Genomic DNA, 16,438 nt, shown 5'->3' with positions numbered 1-16,438 from the left:
CTCCCTCCCCTCTTTCCACTCCTTGCTCTGGCCACCCTGGGTTGCTTGCTTGCACTCTCTCTCTCTCCGTCTCTCACTTCTTGCTCTCCTGGGTCTGCCCTGTCTCTGGTTGTGCCTGAGTTGGAGGAAGGCTAAATCGTGGCTGAGGGGCCTCAGGCCCTGGGGGAGTCTCCGAGGCCAGAGGCAACCTATCTCCATGGTGACTAAAGAGGCTTGAGACTCTCCCAAGAGGACCAAGGTGCCAGCTCTCTCCTCTGATTCCATCCACAAATTCCCCCAATGCCCTGGGGGGGGCCCCCAAAGTAAAAACTCCTGGGGTCCTTGGAGGAGTGGAGCCTGCGGAAGTGAGATCTAACCATGTTGTGACCTCCAGCAACTCTTGACCTCCCATTCTTTCTCTTCCTTTTCTGTCCTTGCTGGCATTCCTTCCATCTTTCTCCTGTTCCTTTAGCGTCTTCATCTCTTTCTTTCCCATGATCTGAGGCATTGTCTCTTACTCAGCTCTAATCCAACCTAACCCATCCATGGAGCCACACTGAATGTCTTCTCCCAACATTCAGATACAACCAAACCACACCACCTGTTGTCATCATCAACACACATAGGCCAAGTTTCCACTGAGTACTCAGCATGGTACTAGACCCTGATGAAAAAATGGCCATACTTGTACAAGACAGAAAAGTGAACGATGAGGCAATTGAGAGTCTTAAGAGTCGAATGAGAAGTGCCCTACTAAAGCTTTTCCCAACTTATCCCATGAAACTACTTCTACTGCTACTGCTCACTTCCTTTTTTTTTTTTTTTTTTTGAGATGGAGTTTCGCTCTTGTTGCCCAGGCTGGAGTGCAATGGCACGATCTCGGCTCACTGCAACCTCTGCCTCCCGGGTTCAAGCAATTCTCCTGCCTCAGCCTCCCGAGTAGCTGGGATTACAGGCATGTGCCACCACGCCCAGCTAATTTTGTATTTTTAGTAGAGACAGGGTTTCTCCATGTTGGTCAGGCTGGTCTTGAACTTCTGACCTCAGGCGATCTGCCCCCCGTGGCCTCCCAAAGTGCTGGGATTACAGGCATGAGTCACCGCGCCCGGCACTCACTTCCATTTTTTGAGTCCTTACTAGGTGTGAGGTACCATGCTAAGCACTTTGTGCGAATTAGTGCAATCAGTGCTCATAACTCTTTATGATATGGGTCATTTTAATATTAATTTTGCAGAAGTGAAAACTAGTGGTGCAGCCAAATTCAAACACAAAGCAGGCGGATCTCCTGTTATCTATTATGCTATAAAAAAGGGGTTCTGTGGTGAAGTTAGTTTTGGTAGTAAGAAATTCATGATCACATTAGCCTATTAAAGGCTCTGCAGAGTCCTCCAAAAAAGAGGGAACACGCTAGACTTCGTTTAACTTTTTATTTATTTATTTATTTATTTATTTTTGAGACAGGGTCTTACTCTGTCACCCAGGCTGGGGTGCAGTGGCGCAATCTTGGCTCATGCAATCTCTGCCTCCTGGGCTCAAGCGATCCTCCTGTGTAGCTGGGACTACAGGCGTGCACCACCACACCTGGCTAATTTTTGTAATTTCTGTAGAAACAGGGTTTCGCCATGTTGCCCAGGCTGGTCTCAACTCCTGGGCTCAAGCGATCTGCCCACCTCAGCCTCCCAAAGTGCTGGGATGACAGGTGTGAGCTGCCATGCCCAGCCCCAATTTTGTTTACCTCTTGAGTTTTCTGAATTTATTTCACCATATTGCCCCTCCCTTCCTTTGACGAGCACAGTATGGGAAAACTTGCACAAGACATGGAAATGGGCTTCTGGAAGGAGAAAGTCAGCTTGTCAATGATGAGCAAGATTAGGGCAGGAGGGTCCCCTGCCTCCTCACAGGGTCACCGTGTGGGCAAACTCCTGCGGCAGGAGTGAACCAAGTTGGAGGCAGGGAAAGGGCAGAAAAAGGAATATTCTGGCAAGAAAAGGGGCATAAGAGAAAGCTGAAGGATGAGACTGGAAGAACTGTAGGTTGTAGAGGACATAGGTGCCTTACCAAAAGTTCTTCAGAAGGAACTAGTCCCTGAAAGCTCATGAGTGTTTTAGATGAACTGAGTTTTAGAAAGTGCACTGGAATATATGTTGGGCTTAAAAGGGCATAGAGATGAAGGTACAGGACTGAACCTCTAAGAGTTGGACTATGATGGTGGCAATGGGGGTGATGGATGGATGGATTTGGCCAAGGTTAGGGAGAAAGGACCCACAGGATTCAAGGGATAATTGGATATGGGGTAGGGATGGGGAATGAGGGGAGAGCTACCAGGATTCCCAGGTAGACATCAGCCTTCTGAGTCTGGGTGATACGATAGTGATGAGATCATTGCCCATACAGAAGCTAATTGAAGAAGCATTTGGTTTCAGACATGTTGTATCTTAAGGGCCAGTAGGCAGAGCCAATTGGAAATAATTAGCAAGTGTCTAGAGCTTCAGGACTCAAAGAGTTTGAGAGAGATTTTTTGATCTGGGCTTTTATAATTTGATAGTCATAAAATTAGAGGGAACATTAAGTGTTGGGTATAACCCAACCCTCCATTTTACAGAAAAGAATCATGGGAAAAGAGACCAAGCGACTTGCTTAGTAGGCAGGACCAAAGCCTTCAATTACCAGATGTGAGTTCTGCAGGGAGGTGGGACTGCTGGCCAGTATCTTGAAAGAAAACTGGAAAGAGAAGCACCAACAACCATGTTGCCCTGTGCCTCCCAGACCCCTCCTGGACCCTGATCACCCCTACACCAGGTGGACTACACTCCTTTATAGCCTCCCGGCCCCAAACATCCATGTTAGTTTTGGGGACCTTATCAGTCATCACCCAGACCCTTCAGTGTTTTAGATCAATACAAGGATTCCAAGAACGGTCGCTTATTTCTGAAGATGAGGTGGGAGCCATCTTCAGGAATGGGGATAGTGGGGAGGCAGTTCTGGGCTACCTTCACAGCAGCTCCAAAACTCCTGTCCTGACAGCCTTTTCCACCCTAGCTGCCTTGAATGGGGCTATTAGGAGGGTAAGTCTACAAAGCCAGGGCCACCTCCCCTGGCCATCTTCATAACCTCCTATCCAGTGTTATAGAGTAAGGCAAAGCACTGCCAAAGTCTTGGAGGATGGGAAGGAGTTTAGAGACTCATCAGCAGGGCCCTGGGCTTAGCTGTTTTCACCCCTGGCCTCCAGGGGCCCTGGGTCTGCGCCCTCCACAACTCCTAATTTCTGGTTGGCAGGAAAATCTGTGGCAGTCCCAAGTGGGTATTTGGGTGGCTGGCTGGTTGTGCCAAGTGCCAAGTTGAGGTTGCCAGGTTCCAGGGCTGATCGTTAACCTGTGGCAGGCATACAGGGCTGCTGGCTGGGAACAGCCTGTCACGGTTCCACTCCCCCGACCCCCAGTCCCCAGTCCAAGCCTCCACGTCTGGCTCCTCATGCCAGCAGTCCTCCCAGAAGCTCCTTCCTATTTCCTGGAAGGAGTCTCCCTTTGAGACCAGCTTTCCTAATCCCTAATGGGTGCCATGCCCTCCCCCCATGTCCAGGCTCCTGGCAGAGCCCTACCCTCTCCAGGGAATATTCTATTTCCTGATCGGGAGGACTGGGGAGTTTCCATTGTTCTGCTTTGTCCCCTTCCCTCAGGTGCCCGGGTTTGTTATCAGGCTCCTCCCTTTTTTTCCCACTCCCAGGCCTCTCTGGAGGGGAGTGAAGTGGGGATGGGGGGCTGAGTGGGAGGGGCCACGGCAGGGAGTCTTCAGACTGCTGCAACATCACAAACCAGGGATGAGGAACAGAGGATAAGAAAAGAAAGGTTGTCCCCTCATTTGGAAGGAGGCAGTGGCAAGAGCAGTGAGACAGGTGAGGAGCTGGAGTTTGGAGGGTGCTGTTTGGAAATGAGGGAACTAACTGTTCTGGTATTGGTGAGCTGTTTGGGAGTTAGGAGTCTGCTTCTTTTAGGAAGCTGTTCTAGAAACTGCAGGCTATGCTGGTGTTTAGAGGCTGAGCTGGAATTAGGGGAGTCGGGTGGTATTATGTTACTCTGGTATTGGGCTCTACACTGTATTACAGGTCATTCTGGGATTAAAGGGAGGCTGTGCCAATATTGGGAAGCTGGGTTAGAACTAGAAGGGTTGTGCTATAACAAGCGGTTGCACTGGATGAGGGTTACTGGGGTAGCATAGGGGCTATAATAACACTGGGGCCTGTGCTGTATTGGGACTTCCAGTATGTGGACTTGGCTGTACTAGGAGTGGTCCTAGAACTCAGGAGCTGTCTTTCACTGGGGCCTGTGCTTTCGGGAGGAATGTGCTGTGCTGGGGCCTGGGTCTCTTCTTGGTTGCTGTTGAGGCCTGAGTAGGATGGTGCTTGGCTTGTACTAGGGCCTGGTATGGTGGTGGGCCCTGTGGGCAAGCTGGCTGGTCAGTAGTGACAATCTGTCTCCCTGCAGTTACCTCACCGCCGCGTCACCTTCTCGGCCACCAGCCAGGCCCAGGAGCTGCAGGACCCATCCCAGCACAGTTACTATGACAGTGGCCTGGAGGAGTCTGAGACGCCGTCCAGCAAGTCATCCTCAGGGCCTCGACTCGGTCCCCTGGCCCTGCCTGAGGATCACTATGAGCGCACCACCCCTGACGGCAGCATAGGAGAGATGGAGCACCCCGAGAATGGTGAGGCACAGCAACATGGTCAGGGCACCCCAGGAATGAGTGGAAGCCTGGGAATGGTGACAAGGCCTTAAACAAATCATCTATGTATTGAGTTATTATGTGCTCCGTCATCATCACCGTGCTGAGGGCTTTCAGGAATACACGCATTTAATCCCCAGAACCACTCTGTGATCTGAGAACTTTATGGCACCCACTTTACAATGGAGGAAACTGAGGCTTAGAGAGGTTAAGTCACTTGCCTAAAGTCATACATCTAGAAAGTGACAGACCTAGGAGGGATTCAAACCCAGGTTTCTCTGACTCCAAAGCTGTTGCATTCGTCACCATGTTTACACGGCCACCTGGGAACAGGGACCCTGAGTGTGGTGGCCAGAAAGCTCACGTAATGGTGAGGAAACCTTGAGAAGGTTTCCTCTAAGGTTGGTGGTCCTCTAAGGTTGGGAAGGCCTTGAGAATAGAGATTGGGCCCTGGATGCTACAGGGGGCTCAGAGAATGGAGTGACGATATGCTGGGGTGAGGAGTGGGAGAAGGTTTGGCACCTCTTTGAGGAAGAGCGTGGCAGGAGGTCTGGTGAAGAGAAAGGCCTCTCTGGGAGGGATTTGGAGGGTGATGGCAAAAGGGAGGTGTGAGCTGGAGCAGAGGTCGGCGTGGGAATGGATGGTGAGGTGTGCCGTCAGTAAGTGTGTGTGTAGTGCGTGTGCATGTGTGAAGGCATCCATGGCAGCCTGTGGAGGGGGAGAGTGAACGAGCTAACCCCTGAGATGGAAAGACTCTCTAAGTTGGAGTTGTCCTCGGGTCTCACCCACTCCCTCAACTCAAAGCCCCCTCTCTCCACAAAAGATGGGAGGTTTCACTCCCCTGCCTCAGGCACAGGGCCCTTGTCTAACCTCCCAGGCCCTAGGTCTCAGAGTGTCCTCCACCCCCACCCCGCCCCTCCATGCGCGATCTCATGCCCGTCTCGTCCTTTTTGTGCCCGCGCAGAGCCGGCTGGCCGGAGCAGGCCCTGAGGCAGAGTGCCAGGTATGTGGGAACTGCTCTGGGGTCTGGGGTCTGTGGGACTCTGCCCAGCACCCAGCCTCGCCTACCCAGTACCCATGCTCTGCTCTGAGCCACGTTGCGTCCCCCAACTCTGCTCTGAGCTGTAGAGCCTTGGCACTTTGAGGGTTAACAACAGAGCTGTCCCCTCCTCACCTGGCACTGGCAGGAGGCCAAGCCAGAGTGTGTGGTGCCAGGGGAGCCCCTGTCCCAGGCAGTGTTGCTTAGCCATGTCCCTGGGGGGTGGGGGGGGTCACTGCCTGGTACTGTCCCTGAGCAAGGGCAGGACAGGGACAGCTGTGACAGGAAGTACTCATGGCCCAGCCGTTCCCATGGAGACCCCTGCTGCCCAGCAACTACACCGTCTACTGCTGATGTCAGGCAGCCAACTCCTGTTCCCGTGGGTGTTCTGGGCAGGGAGCCGGGGCAAGGCCAGGGGTGGTGGCTGGTTTAGGGGCCAGAGTGAGGTGGGGAGGGGCTGCATGAGCGTGCTTGTGGATGTGAGTGTGTGCCTCTATGTGAATACCCCACATAGAAGCTCGTCCCTTCCCCCTGGCTTTAAAGCAAGGTCTTGCAGGAGGAGGGTGGGTTCAGGACCACCGGGAGCATGTGAGGCTTGAGGGGGTTCTGAAGGAAGCAATGTGCCCAATTTCATCTGAGGATAGAGGTGCCCACTGTAGTAGATTTGTGTATCCATGCCTATCTGTGTGTGTAAGAGAGGGAGAGAGAGAGAGAGATTGATTGTGTCAATCAATTCAATGAGGATGGGGGTTTCCTCAACCCCACCTGAGGATAGATTTGCATGTTTAAGTCTGTCTGGAGATAGATGAGGCAGTGTGTAGATGAGTGTGTGTTTGTGCACCTGTCTGAGGGCAGATTTGGTGGGTGTGTAAGAAGAGCACTGTGGGGTAGATGACGCTGGAAGGAATGTGTCTATTTAGGGCTTGGTGGCTCATGCCTATAATTCCAACACTCTGGGAGGCTGAGGCAGGCAGATTGCTTGAACTCAGGAGTTCAAGACCAGCCTGGGCAACATGGCTTAAACCCCATCTCTACAAAAAAATACAAAAAATTAGCCAGGCATGGTAGTGCACACCTATAGTCCCAGCTCCTTGGGAGTCTGAGGTGGGAGGATCGCCTGAGCCTGGGAAGTTGAGGCTGCAGTGAGCCAAGATCACACCACTGCACTCCAGCCTGGGTGACAGGAGTGAGACCCTGTCTTGAAAAAAAAAAGGATAAGGCCGGGTGCGGTGGCTCATGCTTGTAATCCCAACACTTTGGGAGGTCAAGGCGGGTGGATCACCTGAGGTCAGGAGTTCAAGACCAGCCTGGTCAACCTGGTGAAACCCCATCTCTACTAAAAATCCAAAAATTAACCAGATATGGTGGTGGGCGCCTGTAATCCCAGCTACTCGGGAGGCTGAGGCAAAAGAATTGCTTGAACCCAGGAGGTGGAGGTTGCAGTAAGCCGAGATTGCGCCATTGCACTCCAGCCTGGGTGACAAGAGCAAGACTCCATCTCAAAACAAAGAAAAAGAAAAAAGATAGATTGTGTGTGTGTGCGTGTGTACAGTAGGCCAGTAGGTCGATGGTGGGAGGGCATGTGTCTATTCGAGGGTGTGTGTGCCTGTGAGTTCAGTGGTCAGGAGGGGCACATACTCCTGTCCTGAGGTGGGGTGTAGATGCCAGTGGGAGGCCATGAAGCAGAGCTTTGCAGAGGCTGTATGTCTGACAATTGTCCTTCCCCGCTCCCTCCTACAGACCTTCGCCCTTTGCCTGATGTCGCCATGACAGGCACATGTACCCGGGAGTGCAGTGAGTTTGGCCACTCTGACACATGCTGGATGCCTGGCCAGTCATCTCCCAGCCGCCGGACCAAGAGCAGCGCCCTCAAACTCTCCACCTTCGTGCCTTACCAGGACCGAGGAGGGCAGGAGCCTGCGGGCGCCGGCAGCCCCAGCCCCCCGGAAGACCGAAACACCAAAACGGCCCCCGTGCGCCTCCTGCCCTCCTACAGTGCCTTCTCCCACAGTAGCCATGATTCCTGCAAGGACTCGGCCACCTTGGAGGAAATCCCCCTGACCCAGACCTCGGACTTCCCACCCGCAGCCACACCGGCATCTGCCCAGACGGCCAAGCGCGAGATCTACCTGTGAGCCCCCTCCTGGCCGGCCGGCCCCCCTCCCCCAGCCGCCGGCCAGCTCCCAAATGGGCCCATTCCGGGGCCTCACTCTCGACCCCTTCAGCGTGGACTTCCTGGCCAGGGCCCCAAGTGGGGGTATCACTGACCTCATGACCACGCTGGCCCTTCTCCCATGCAGGGTCCAGGCCCTCTCCCCTCATTTCCATCTCCCAGCCCCCAGGGGCCCCTTCCCCTTTATGGGGCTTCCCCCGGCTGATGCCCAGGAGGGCTCCTCTGCAATGACTGGGCTCCTTCCCTTGACTTCCAGGGAGCACCCCCTCAATTTGGGCAGATGGTGGAGTCAAGGGTGGGCAACATACTTCTAACTCATTGTTTCCCTCATGGCTGACCAGGGCGGGGATAGCACGCCCAATTTTAGCCCTGAAGCAGGGCTGAACTGGGGAGCCCCTTTCCCTGGGAGCTCCCAGAGGAAACTCTTGACCACCAGTGGCTCCCTGAAGGGCTTTTGTTACCAAAGGTGGGGTAGGGACGGGGGTGGGAGTGGAGCGGAGGCCTCGTCTTCCCGTGCTGCTCCTGGACTGGCCCACCTGCCTGCCACATGCCCACGCCTAGTCCCATCTGGGCCCCCCTTCTCTGCTGGTCATGCAGTGTCTGTATATAAGGACCTTGGAATGACGTCCCCATTTCTGCCTGATTTGCAACTTTTCTCGTTGATGTTGTGTTGTCTTGGGGGACCCCTCTGGGGGGGGACCTGCCCTGTGCCCCCTCCTCCCTGCCGCAGTGCCCCCCAACCCAGGCCTCTATTGTTCCATGTTGTAAATACCCCTGGGGCCATGGTGGGATGGGGCTGCAGGCCAGGGAAACAACGGGTGGGTGGGGGTGGGGATGGGGGTAACATTTGCCTATCAGCAGAGCTGGGCTTTTATTTAATTTTTTTTAAAAATACAAATCTCTATTTTTTTGGAACTGTTGCGCTGTGCCCTGGGGGGATCCCCGCTCAGGCTGGCCTCCCACATCCAGATGAGCATCACAGAGGGGCCCTGAGGCTGTGGGGGGCAGCTGGACAGGGGTGGGATGACTGTGCCTCTGGCCTGGTTGGGTGAGTTGGGAGCAGGAAGGTTTGTTCAGGGGGTGGCTGGGTGCTGCTCCCGATATAGGGGGCCTGCATCCTGCCCCCTCCCTGCCCTCTCAACCCCCAGCCCCTGCCATGACTGACCCGTCAGCCTGTAAAACCACCATTGCCTTGATCTCAGGGGGTGGGAGGGCTGCCTCAGGGCACCTTGGGCTCTAGGCCCCCTTCTTCCAGTTGGGCTTCCCTTTGCCAGGGTCAGGGGTCCCATGGGGGAGGGGGTAGGGAGGTTGGGGGGCAGAGAAGCCCAGTCAGCCATGATGAGGTGGAGTTCTCTTCTTCACCTCAGGGGGCCAGGGTGTAAGGGGCGTCCTGCAGAGCCCCCGTCTCCCACTGTGGCCATCTCAAAGCCTCAGCCCCTCTTCCTTCCAGAAACCCCCACTGCCTTGGCCCATACCTCTCCAGCTCCCTAGGGGCCCAGGCTGGGAGGCTGGAGACTCAGGGTATGGCCCTTGCTTGACTTAGTCTAAGCTTGGGGAGGTGGTCCAAGATTGCGAGGGGTGGGTACAGGCTGCGGGGTCGTCTGGTGCCTTTGGGAGCTGTGCTGCTGGGGTCTTGACTCCTGTACCCCAGAGACCCCACCCCCACCCCGGAAAAGCCAGGGGCCTGAAGAATCACCCTATTTCTCTGCCCCTTACCCCCAACTTGGCTTGGGGTGCTGGTGCTAGGAAGGAGAGCATTGTTAGGCTGGTAGCCCCGGCATATACGAAGCCCTTCTATGGAAGGGAAGGGGTAGAATGGGATGGGGTGGCAGCAGCCAGGTCTAGGGGTTGGCCAAAGGCTCCTTTCCCTTGGGGAGGCCCAGGAAATGGGCTGGGGGCTTGTTAAAGAGACAGCCCCTTTCCCCTGCACAAATGGGGCAGGTGCAATAGTCTTGGAGTTGGTAGTATTGGGTGCCCAGCTGGTGGAACAGTGGCCTCAAGGATTGTCCTGGGTCCTGGAGGTCAGGATTCGGGCAAGAAGATTGTATGAGGCCCATTTGCTTGGTGGAGAAGGTGGTCCAGACAGGCGGCATTCCTGGGGTCAGTGGACTCCCACTGGAAGCCCCTAGTGGCCTGGGTACCCTGCCCTGGTCTTAGAGACCCCTGAGCACTGAGCGGAAGAGCAGAGGATCATTTTGCACAATGGAGAAGCCAGAAGAAAGAGGGTGGCCCAGATGGCTGGGAGGGCTGAGAAGCCCTTCCCACAGGCAAAGACAGAGCCCCCAGCCCCCTGGTTGGGGCTAGGGCACTGAGTCTGTCACCAACTGGGCACTGGAGAGATGAAACCAAAGGTGGGCAGGGGTTGGCAACAGCACTGGGGACTATCCCTGTGGGTCCTAGGTCTGTGAAGCCCCTCCCCAATGCCTGTGTCGCCTACAGTTTTATGTACCAATAGGCGACATTTGGCCAGAGGAGAGCCCCCCTCAAACCCAGCCTGACCCAGTCTGTGTCTTCCTAGAGGGGACCTAGTCGGTCCCCATCCCCCTACTTCAGGGCATGTCTCTCCGTAGGGGGAGGGTATATGGGGACGTATTTCTCTCCTAGGGTCCCTGAAGCATGTTTCACATCCCGGGGTGGGAGGAAGTTCTCTGGGCATCCCTCACCTCTGGGGGCTCTCTAGGCCCTATCTCTCCCCTTGGGAGTCTCTGGGGGACATGTGTTCCTGCTGAGGACCACGGGAGCATGTCTCCCCCGATTACCCAGGCTCTCTGGGGAGCCTGTTTTCCTCCCAGGGTTCCTGGGAGTACTTAAGGCAAGTCAGTTTCGGGCCATCTCTCTTCCCAGGGAAGGGGGCTATCTCTGAAGCACGTCTGGGAAGGGATGTTTCTGGCCCTGCCCCCATCTCTCCTATGGGGGTTTCTCTGCCCTGCAGCACTTTAGGATGAGGCTGGGCATCTCTGAGTTGTCTTTTCTCCTAGGAGCCCTGGGATACCTCTCTCTCCCGAGGGTAGGGCCTCTGGAGCCATTTCTTCCCTGGGTCGGGGCTGTCTCCGGGTGTTGGGAGGGCTTGTGTTGGCCATGAGAAAGTCTCTTAAGGGGCGTCTCCACTGGGGACTTCTCTGGGAGGGGGGACTGTGTCTCGCCCATGGGGTTTCGGGCGGGTGTGTCTGCCCATGGGGAGGGGAGACTGTGTCTCCTCGGGTTATCTAGTGGGGAGGGGGGCCGTGTCTCTCTCGTGTGTAGGGGGGTGGGGGTCGGGGTGGGGGGTTTTGGGCGCGTCGGGTGCCCACATTGGGGTCGTGTTTCTCTTGGTTCGTGCCACTTCCCACCGCCTCGCTCCTCCCGGGAAGGGCCCCCGCCCCGCCCCACCCCACCCCACCCCACCCCACCCCACCCCATCCCACCCCATCCCTGGCGCTGCGAGCACAATCCCGTTGATTTGTAATGATTTCTGTCTCTTTCTGTCTTTCTCTTTCTCTGACCCCCCCCACCCCCACCCCCGCCGCGAGCATGCGCAGGCACCGCCCCTACCCCCTCCAGTTCGGTTCGTTTCCGGTTTGTTTGCTGAGCTGTCAATGAAAGACCCGTGTAATTATTCCCGAGCTTTACAATAAAAGTGTGAAAACCGGACCCCACTCAGCTTCTTCCGGGTCCTCGGGCCTGCGTCCCGTGGAGAGTGGGAGCTAAATCTGGAGACCTTGGAGAGGGCTGGGGGACGCGAGGGACAAGAGACTGAGACCCGCACTGGTATTAATCGGGGATGGGGTCGAGCTGACGCCTTCTGAGGACAGACTCCTAGTCCATACACCTCAAAGTGACCCCTGCCGGATCCTCTGGGCCCGACCTGCTGTGGGCACCCCCTCCCCGCAATAACTCAGGTGCAGGATGGGGTGCGAGGTGACCGCAGGGGAGGTTTTGTGCTGCGCTGCCTTCTTCCCCGGGCGCCCCCAGGACGTGCAGTCGTTCCCGGGTGTATCCATTCCCGCTCCCCACTCTTTGGCAACGAGTGTGAATTGCGGAACTGCATAGGATAAGGGGCGGGAGACATCTGTCTGTCTGCCGCGTTCTCCCACGCTCAGGAACGAGGGTTGGAAGTCGATTTAGGGGAAAGGAACCGAAAAGGTCTCAGCCTCGGTCTCCGACTGCGCTCCCCTCCCCCCTTCCGGGCTCGACCGGACCCGGCCTCCTCCGTGCGGCTCCCGGGTAAACACCGGCTCCGGAGAGGTCGGAAAACAGAGACCGGATCAGCCGGTTCCTGGCCCCGCCTCCCGGGGCGCTGCTCCCTCCTCCGCCCCTCCCCACCCCCACACCCGCCCCACGTCGCGCGCTTTCGCTCGGCCCGCGTCCTAGCTCCCTAGGCGGGTACTGTGTGGGCCTCGCTCCGGACCCCGGGGTCGGTCCAGCCGCTGGGATTAGCCGACCGCAGGGACTAATCCCGGATGAGCCTCGTGTAAACCCAGCTCGACAGCGGGGACGGCGGGGGTTGCTGGCACCCCTTCATCCGTTCCCAGACGCGGAGCATCGCGGGGCATAGAGCCCATCCTGAGGCTCCTTGCTGCTTTCGGAGAGACCCGAGTTGGATCTGCAGTTGGGGGCGGGGCGGGGCAGGAGATGAAGAACGCAGGGCCGGGATCTGACGCGCCGAGAGCCTGGCCGCGGGGTGACTGGGGTGTGGGGCGGAAAGGCAGAGATCTCTCGGGCAGTACTTGAATCTACCGGGTTAGGTCAGCTCCCTACTCAGTCTGCAACCGAAGCCCCCTACCTATCCTCTAGTTACAGAATCACAGACCCTCCCCCTACCAGTGGCTGTGGCAACCCTTTCCTAAACCTGAGGCCTCACCTCTTTAGGAGAGGCGCTGAATCAGCGAGGGAGGGGCCCGCATTGTCTCCACCCCTGACTTGACCCCACAGTGAAGGGTGAGGAGTTCCTTCTGTTAAGGCCTAGCCCAGGAAAAGATGTCTGGAGTTAAGGAAGTTGGAGGAGATGTGGTGGCCGACTGGGTACCAGAATCCTGTCACTGGTTGATTAACTCATTCTACAAACATTTCCTGAGCCCCTCCCATGTGCCAGACCGGCACAGGGTACTGGACCCCAAGAATGACACACAGTCTCTGTGGGGAAGGCAGACAGGTAAACAATGACCACATCTTGTGTTCGGCCCTGCCTTGAGCTGGAAATTCTAGCAGGAGACCTAAAGGCGCTGTCCTCTCCAAAGTCTGGAGGCTTCCTGGAAGGGGTGGTGCCAGAGCTGAGTTTCAAAGGGCAAATGAGGGATAGGCTACTGAGGAAGGGGTCAGCCTTGCAGGCTGAGGAGGAGTGTGTGCCAGGGTCTGGAGGTGGAGGAGGAGGTGAGGTGGCTCAGGAGGGCAGGAGAAGTTGGTGAAGAAGGCAGGGGCCAGAACTAAGGACCTGCTGGTCAACTTAAAGTGCTTGGATTGAGGGGTTGGAGAGGAGCCATTTACAGATTTTAAGCCTGTAAAAGAAAAGGTCAGATTTACATTCTTCCAGATTCTGTGTTCCTCCCTTCCCTGCCCCAGGTTTCTCTGGGGATGCCTGGGTTGGGAGTGGAGATACACAGGCAGACAGGAAGAGGAAACAGGTGCAGTTTAGGCTGGTTAAGAATGGTCCCTGGCTGGTCGCGGTGGCTCACACCTGTAATCCCAGCACTTTGGGAGGCCGAGGTGGGCTGATCACGAGGTCAGGAGTTCAAAACCAGCCTGGCCAACATGGGGAAACCCCATCTCTACTAAAAATATCAAAATTAGCTGGGCATGGTGGTGCGCACCTGTAATCCCAGCTACTTGGGAGGCCGAGGCAGGAGAATCATTTGAACCCGGGAGGCAGAGGTTGCAGTGAGCCGAGATTGCGCCACTGCACTCCAGCCTGGACAACAGAGCAAGACTCCATCTCGGAAAACAAACAAAAGAATGGTCCCCACTTTCCATCAAACTTGGAGTCAGAGAGACCTAAGTTAGAAATTTGGCTGTACTTATTTCTAGTGGCATGACCTTGGGTAGGTGGCTAAGCCTCAGTTTCTTCCTCTGTAAGGTGGGGATAATAGTGCTTACCATCACCAAAGGTTATTGTGGGGCTTCAATGAGATAATTTGTCCACTTTTTTATTTATCACACGTCTAACACCTACTAAGTGGCAGGCACTGTGTCAGGTGCTAGCATTATGGTGCTGAAAAAGACAGGCATGATGCCTACTCTCTCTCTCTCTGGGAACTTGCATTCTAGAGGAAAAGACAGACAATAAACAAATAAATGAGATAATTATAGATTGTGTTAAAGCACTGTGAAGGAAACAAACAGTGGGACAAAAAGGAGGATAACTGGAGGTGGGGGAGGGGAGGGGGCTGCTTTACCCAGCCAGGGAAGCTTCCCTGAGGAAACCTGAAGGTTGGCCAGTGTACTCCAGCCTGGGCGACAAGGTGAGACCCTGTCTCAAAAAAGAGAGAGAAAAAAAGAAAATAACCCTGAAGTTTTAGAGCTTGGCAAAGAACATTCCAGATACAAGGAAACTGCAGGGAAATTGCCTTCAAAGGCCCTGAGGTGGGAGAAAAGAACATAGCCACAGTACTCTAAGATGCTAAGCTTCCTCAGGGCAGTTACCTGGGTCTCTTTTCTTCTAACCTTCTGGGCAAAGTGAGTAGAAATGGAGGGGAGTTGGCCGGATGTGGTGGCTCACGCCTGTAATCTCAGCACTTTCGGAGGCTGAGGCGGGTAGTTCGAGACCAGCTTGATCAACATGGAAGAACCTCGTCTCTACTAAAAAAAAAAAATACAGCCGCGTGCGGTGGCTCACGCCTGTAATCCCAGCACTTTGGGAGGCCGATGCGGGCGGATCACGAGGTCAGGAGATCAAGACCATCCTGGCTAACATGGCGAAACCCCGTCTCTATTAAAAATACAAAAAAATTAGCCAGGCTTGGTGGCGGGCGCCTGTGGTCCCAGCTACTCGGGAGGCTGAGGCAGGAGAATGGCGTGAACCCGGAAGGCGGAGCTTGCAGTGAGCCGAGATTGCGCCACTGCACTCCAGCCTGGGCAACAGAGTGAGACTCCGTCTCAAAACAAACAAACAAACAAAATTAGCCGAGCATGGTGGCGCATGCCAGTAATCCCAGCTACTAGGGAGGCTGAGGCAGGAGAATCGCTTGAACCTGGGAGGTGGAAATTGCGGTGAGCCGAGATCGCACCATTGCACTCCTGCCTGGGCAACAAGATTGAATCTCGGTCTCAAGAAAAAAAAAAAAAAAAAGAAATGGAGGGGAGTTTCCATCCTGCTGGGCCGACCCCCTTCCCCTCCAACCCCATCCCCTGGAGTAATATTGGGGAGATGTGGGCTTCATCAGTCAGCCCATCTGTCCAGCTTAATCTTCCAGCTGTTCTATAGCTGCCCCCAACCCCCCTCCCAGTTTCAGGACAGGTCTCAGCCCGCTCTTTTCCCAGTGGGTTCTGGGGTTCCTAGTCCTCTTGGGCAGGAGGGGCAGGTTAGGGCCTCTCCAGAATCTGCCAGTCCAGATCCTGGATGAAACAGAATTTAGTATCTGACCTGCAGGGGCCAAGGGGTGGATGTTTCTCAGATGAAGATGACCAAGGGGTTTAGGGGCTTAGGCCTTTTGGAGTTTCCACCTTGGCCTGGGTCTCATTTCAAGGAGGCAGCCTGGATCCCTGTCTGATTCCCCCTCAAAGAATGCTTCCTGGAACATGGATACATTTCACACACAGCCGCCCGCCCCTGCTGCAGAGCGCACACAGCTCCTCTCACACACACTCACCATCCAGCTGCACCGTGCGTCTCCATGGCAACCAGTAGGCCTGGTCCACGGATGTTAGAAATAAGTGCCAGAGGAAGAGGAGAGAGAGAGGGAGAGGGAGAAGGGAGAAAGAGAAATAAAGAGACTTAGAAAGATAACCTCCCAAGGAGAGCCCTACCCTTTCCTTACAACCCTGCCAGGAAGACGTGAGTGGATTCGGGCCCTGAGGATGGAGGAGCTCAGGGTGGGGACTAAGCAGTAGATTAGGGGCTGTCTGGACACAGGTAATGGGGCACAGTGGGCAGTAAGGAGTGGGCAGAATCAAGGGAACTTTCTTGACAGTCTGTAGTCTTGGGATAAGAATACTTGGTCTAGGTGAAAAAGGCAGATGGGGGTGGGTGGGTAGGGGTGGGAGACTTGGGGAAGCTACTTTCTCTTCTTCCCGGCCTAATTGGCTGTTCGGGCCAGCTGAAACCACCTCTTAGTCACTTAGTCTAATCAGAATTGTTCCGGAGAAGATAGTGGGGGAGGGGAAGGAGAAGCAGGAGTGTGAAGGGGGAGGGTGGGTGGAGACAAAGCTGGGTGAAGGTGGGGGTGGGTGTTCCTTCCACCACCTGCCATCCATTCTATCGCCACCCAGTGGATGGGGTGGGCTGTGACTATACAGGCTGATGGGTCTCTCTAAACAGCCTCCCAGCTGCCACTAGCACCCCCTCACGCCCACTTGCTTTTTACTCTGCCCCTTCTCGTCTGTCTCCATGTATCTCT

General features: G+C 55.4%; 1 protein-coding gene across 3 annotated transcripts in view; it reads left to right on the top strand.

Moving 5' to 3' along the window:
* PCDH1 (protocadherin 1) overlaps positions 1 to 16,058 on the top strand; it is a 33,569-nt gene extending 17,511 nt beyond the window's left edge. For all 3 annotated transcript variants that reach the window (XM_054556000.2, XM_024247596.3, XM_024247594.3), the window contains exons 4-5: positions 4,461 to 4,680; positions 7,478 to 16,058. In XM_054556000.2, the coding sequence (XP_054411975.1) occupies positions 4,461 to 4,680; positions 7,478 to 7,872 (615 nt within the window). In that variant the 3' untranslated portion in view covers positions 7,873 to 16,058. The remainder of the gene's footprint in view (positions 1 to 4,460; positions 4,681 to 7,477) is intronic.
* Positions 16,059 to 16,438: the final 380 nt, after the last annotated feature.

The sequence above is a fragment of the Pongo abelii genome, chromosome 4, assembly GCF_028885655.2.
Source record: "Pongo abelii isolate AG06213 chromosome 4, NHGRI_mPonAbe1-v2.0_pri, whole genome shotgun sequence".
Lineage (NCBI taxonomy): Eukaryota > Metazoa > Chordata > Mammalia > Primates > Hominidae > Pongo > Pongo abelii.
Note: the sequence above shows the minus strand (reverse complement) of the source record. Positions and strands in the feature narration are given on the sequence as shown.